At 29.0% G+C, this 5,604-nt stretch overlaps 1 protein-coding gene across 1 annotated transcript; it reads left to right on the top strand.

Annotated features, from left to right (window-relative positions):
- LOC107626315 (putative phosphatidylglycerol/phosphatidylinositol transfer protein DDB_G0282179) lies at window positions 2,907-5,396 on the top strand. Its single transcript, XM_016329173.2, has 4 exons — window positions 2,907-3,130; window positions 3,785-3,886; window positions 4,310-4,470; window positions 4,965-5,396. Exons 1-4 carry the CDS (start codon window positions 3,037-3,039, stop codon window positions 5,088-5,090), a joined length of 483 nt encoding a protein of 160 aa, XP_016184659.1. The 5' UTR covers window positions 2,907-3,036; the 3' UTR covers window positions 5,091-5,396.

Raw genomic sequence — 5,604 nt, 5'->3', positions numbered from 1 at the left:
ATGAAATACTAATACATATTAAAATAAAAATACATATTGAAAATAAATTAAATAATATATATATTTATATACAAATACATTAGTATTTAGTGGTTAATTTTAGTGGCTGATTTTAATGTACAAATAATATTTTTAATTTACAATATACCGAAGAAAACTGGTTGTCTACTTTATAATTGAAAAATGGTTCTCAAAACAAAATCAAAATCAATCTAATAGTAAATGAAAGTTTAGAAAAATATTCATATGATAGAGGATGATGGGAGGTTTGTGCATGGGACACCCATTTTCCCAAATCTTATGGCTATTAATTAATAAGGAAAATGGAACAAGTCCAGACAAGACAGCAATATAGAAAATGAAAGTTTTGAACAATAATGAGCAACATTTATGATACCTTTCATGACCACAAACAACACATTAAGACAACCCACATAGAATGTCAAGAAAGAAACCTCCAAATGCATAAAAGAGTGCTTCATTTTGCTCTTGCAATTTAAATCTAATAACTTTTGAAAAATTGGATGGGCCGGCGGAGAATAAATCTAAATATTATGTATGTTATTTTTAGATGAAATCGACTATATAAATCAAATGATGTTATTATGTGATATTATAATTAGGATTGTGGGTAAATTTAGAGATACCTTATCAATTTCTTTTTAAAAAAATCATCAATATATAAAAATAAATAAGTTTTTTATTTTGATAAGAACCTATTTTGATAATATTTTAATCGAAAATCTTTTTTCATTGTATTTAGATTTTGATAAGAACCTATTTTCAATCAATAATTAAAAGATATCTTAGTAAATTTCTTGTAGAATTTAATTTTGATGAACTGTAAAACGTTTTATATAATTATGTAATCACATCTATTTTTTTTATGACTATTTATACGATAAATGTAAAATATAGTTATTTTTACTTATATAATATTACGTAATTAAATATACGTATAAAACTATTTTATACTGACAGTGTATCAAAATTAAATTTATCTTTTGTAATGAGCTACAAAATTGAAAACATATAAAACTATTTAACTATTTTGTTATCCATTTTATCTTAAAATGTGCACATTATATATGTTCTACAAATGTTGTAACATGTGCACCACAAAAATAGGTAGTACATCTAAGGATGCCTTTGTTGTTAAGGCAAACACTAAATGGTACAAAATAAAGGAAAATGCACCTTTTTCCCACAAACAAGTAAGAAAATGATGTCTATGTTAAATGTAAGACATGTAATCATGTTTGCACATAAAGCTAGAAAAATGCTAATATATTGTCACAAATTTGAGCACTCTACAAGCATACATAAGAAATTCATTATGTAGCCACATTAATTAATTATTATAATAAATTAGCTATAAATTATGCATTATTATATTAGCCAAAAGAAAGTGACACAATCGTGTGTACTCAAAGAATATAAGTAGAGCATGCCAAATTTTATCTTTACAAGCTACAAGGATAATATTTAAAGGTCTATTATATATACAAGTCTTTTTGGCTTATAAGCTATACAAGTTGTTTCAAGTCCAAGAAAAAAATACGTACATCACTCTTTTAGAATCAAGCGTCCTATGCACACGCCTTAATCACTCTTTCACAACATGTTCACTCTTCCTCTTCTTCCTCAATCAAAACGCAAACTGTCAAGATTCAAGCGACATTCGAAACAAACTACGATTCTGCAGAAACGTTCCAACTCCTCGCGAAAAATAGAAGAAATCAAGAAGAAAAGATACAAATCTCCATCAAAAATCACAAAAAAAAAACGAAGAAACATTATTCAAAGTACTGTTTTACTGTTCTTCTAGGCTTTTTTTTCTAGATTGTCTCTGTCATGTGCCTCATCCTTAACCAGCAAAACATTAAAAGATTTCAAGAAGAAATATATTGTTCCCCTGTTTTGGGTGTATTTCTTAAATCCTCTGGGTATATTTATGTAATCCTTTGGATATATTTCTGTAACCGTTTGGGTGTATTTCTGAAGTTCCATTATCTTCAAAACGATTTTAAAGCTTGATTTTAAAAACCATGAAAATCGAAAAAAAAACGAAGCAAAGAGAGAACACATGAAAGAGATCCAATAAATTTGGCAAGAAACTCGAAAAAAGAAACGAATTTTTTTGAAAAAATGGAAGTTATATATTTGCGCATTAAATGATTTAAAAGTCTGTTAAAAGACACATAAGCAGTACGTTTAGTGAATTTCGTTCTCTTTAAACTTATAAAACTTGTAATCGCAAAACACTTGTACGTAGAGATTTTCTCGAATATTTATAGGTCAATGCATGCTGCCGTTAAGAAAAAGAAAAGAAAAATTCAGGCTTGTTGATTATTAGAATTTCAAATAAGTAACAATGACTAGTAATAAATTTATAAAGCAAAAAAAAAAGGGATGAAGTTGATTATTGAAGGAAAACAAATTAAACAAGTAAAGATAATTAATTAAACAAGTAAAGATAATTCAATTATGTATTATCCGTTATCATATAATTAACAAAAATGTTTTACCCCAATCTCCATCTTAAAAATCTTACAAATATAATGAAATATAAATGTGCAACTCTTTTGCATTTTTGAACATCTTCATTAAGTTCTTTCTAAAATACATTTTCCTTTCTTAGCAAAATATTAGAACTTTTATCATCATGTGATGTGAATCCAGAAAAGCCACGTTTAACTGTTATCATGTTACATTCAATGCTACTAAGAGAAATATAGAATATGTAAATTCCATTAATATTTTAATTTAAAATTAATTAAAGAAACATTATAATTAATTTTTTTCCCTAAAACTGAAAAAAAAATTCTAAAAAATCCTTGAAAAATAATATAATTTATTTTTAAATATATCTATCTTTTTGAAAGTTTAAATAAAGAAAAAAGAGATTCCTTTAAGAGGTTAACTAGAATAAGCAAACCCAGCTTGTCAATGAAATAAAACACACACTGTTACGATCATTCTCCAATCTTCATCTTCTTCTTCATTCTTCATTTCAAAGCAACAACCTTTAATTCAATGGAGACCCAAATGTTCTTAAAGTTCATATTTTTCTCTTCAACGCTGTTTCTTCTCTGCGCATTCGCCACCGCCACCGACGTTCAATATTGCAGTGCGGTTTCTCTCCTTAAACCCTCTTTTAATTTTTCGGTTACTTTCTGCTTTGATCTCGTCAAGCTCTGATTTTTAACGTTTTTGTGTTATCTACTTGCCTGAATATTTTATGGGCAACTATCAAAATTTGAACTTGGCCAAAAAAATTGTAGCTTCTGTTGATTAAACAATTGACTTATGTGCAAAGAAATTATTATCATTATTATTACACAGCTAGAAAAATAGCATTTATGACCCTCCAGCAGTGTTTCAGTATTATTATTCATTCATTCATTATTAGGTTACATCGATCATCATGCCTGGATATTATATTATAAATTATATATGTGCTTATCTTGTCTGTTGTGTGGCTTCGGTTCTAATCAACCAGGCAAAAAAAAAAAAATAAATAAAGGAAAAAAAATCTATTTAATCTTAGAGGTGACCGTTGAAGAGCATTTTTTTGAATGTATAATTAGAGTTGAATTTGAATTGAGTTCAAGTTGCTTGAATAATCAGCTATGCTAAGTGGAATTAGCAATTTAATGTTAAAATAATCATAATGTAGATTAGCTTGTTTGTTGTTTAAGTTTTCTAAGATGCGAAATGTTTTGTTGTATATTCATGTTATTGACCATTATATTATTTAATATTTATCTATGTGTTTTGACAGATAAGAAAGCTGACTATGATGTTGAGGTCAAAGGAGTTGAAATAATCCCTAATCCAGTTACTAGAGGCCAACCTGCTACATTCAGCATTGCTGCTACTACAGGTGCTCTTTAATTTTACATGCTTGTCTTATGTATTTGGTGTTTCTCTATGATCAGGATAATTAGAAATTTGTTGATTATAATTTATTCATGATTTTGAACAATGCTGTGATGCAGTGAGATGAACTAAGATAATCCAATGATATTGATCTTCACATAACTTAGCATGGATAACTTATATAATTCTATTGTTTACCTACACCATTGGATCATCTTGGTGCACCAAACACCAAGTTCAATTCGGTGTTTTTGAGTTATTTTCGTAGTTCGTATGCTTAATCTGAGAATGGTAAATAGTATCATTTGGAAATCTGAATGGTAGTGTAGTATAGTGATCACATTCTAGGTAGGGATAAATGTGGGTTTGATGATCGAAAACAGTTAGCTAGCTTGGTTTTCTCAAATTCAAGCATTTCATGACTCAGGTCAAGAGTTATCTGGAGGGAAAATAATCATTGATGTCTCATATTTTGGATGGCACATACATAGTGAGACTCATGACCTTTGTGGAGAAACAACTTGCCCCATCTCGATTGGTGATTTTGTGATCGCTCATTCGCAGGTTTTACCAGGATACACTCCACCTGTAAGTTCAATATTTTGTTCTCTTTCCTTGAAGAGGTTGTGAGAAGGCTTTTGTTCTTTCATGTTTTCTGTTTCTAGATTTTATGAAAAAAAGAGTGAAAATATTGAAAAGCATTCATATTTTTCATTTTTTATCTTTTTTTTACCCCCCACAAAATCTTAAAGTTAGAAGACTTTGGAAATAAAAACAAAAGAAAATAGAAACCAAATTTTCCCTTTACCAAATCCTGAAATTAAAAAACATTGAAATGAAAACAAGAAAAGAAAACAGAAACTACTTTCTAAACTTCTATATCTATTCGAAGTTGGGTGGAAAACCATTTTTTTTTGTTAATGTCATGTAGACTTCTTCATATGGAAATCCATAGTGTAATTATATGGTGCTGCCTCCTTTAGTTTTAATAAAAGTCTATCTCTTCCTTTATCTTTTTTTTTTTCTTTTTTTTCTCTTTGAAACTATTTTTGAAGTTGATCATGCATGTACTGCATTTGCAGGGTTCATACACTCTGAAGATGAGGATTTATGATGGAGGAAAACATGAGCTGAGCTGTATAACATTTGGTTTTGATATTGGGGTTGGTTCCTCTTTCTCTTCCTCTTCCTCTGTTGCCGATAGCTAATTGGACTGAAGCATCGGTTGTCAAATCTGATGCTTAGATCCAAATGCATTACTTGTACAAACTCTAAAATACCCTCTTAGTAGTTAGCTTCTTGTATTACAATCCATCATGAGTAGAATGTGGATTAACAATCATGAAGTATGCTTGTACAGGTTGAGACCTGTTATTAATATCCCAAGATATGCGATTCGAATCGCGCTATTTTCCTCTCATCTTTTTGTATATTCTGACCAAGCTAAGGGATCTATATATCTATTCTGCCTATGATTTGAAGATCATAATGTAGTTTAATGCTGTATAACTGTATATCCCTTTCGTTCACATGCATTTAGTTTAACAACTTGTGCCTTCTTCATTCATTTCATCCTTTTTTTTTTTGTATGTGCTATAGAAGCTAGCACTTGCACAATACATTTACTCTACTTGGCCCTGTAGTTTGGTATGATTATTAAGGTTAATTTATACTCCATCCGTTCTCTTTTATCAGTTACTATCATTGTTATATTTTAGTACA

The sequence above is a fragment of the Arachis ipaensis genome, chromosome B02 (genome assembly GCF_000816755.2).
Source record: "Arachis ipaensis cultivar K30076 chromosome B02, Araip1.1, whole genome shotgun sequence".
In the NCBI taxonomy this organism is placed as follows: Eukaryota; Viridiplantae; Streptophyta; class Magnoliopsida; order Fabales; family Fabaceae; genus Arachis; species Arachis ipaensis.
The sequence above is the reverse complement of the archived record's forward strand: the minus strand, read 5'-3'. Positions and strand labels throughout refer to the sequence as shown.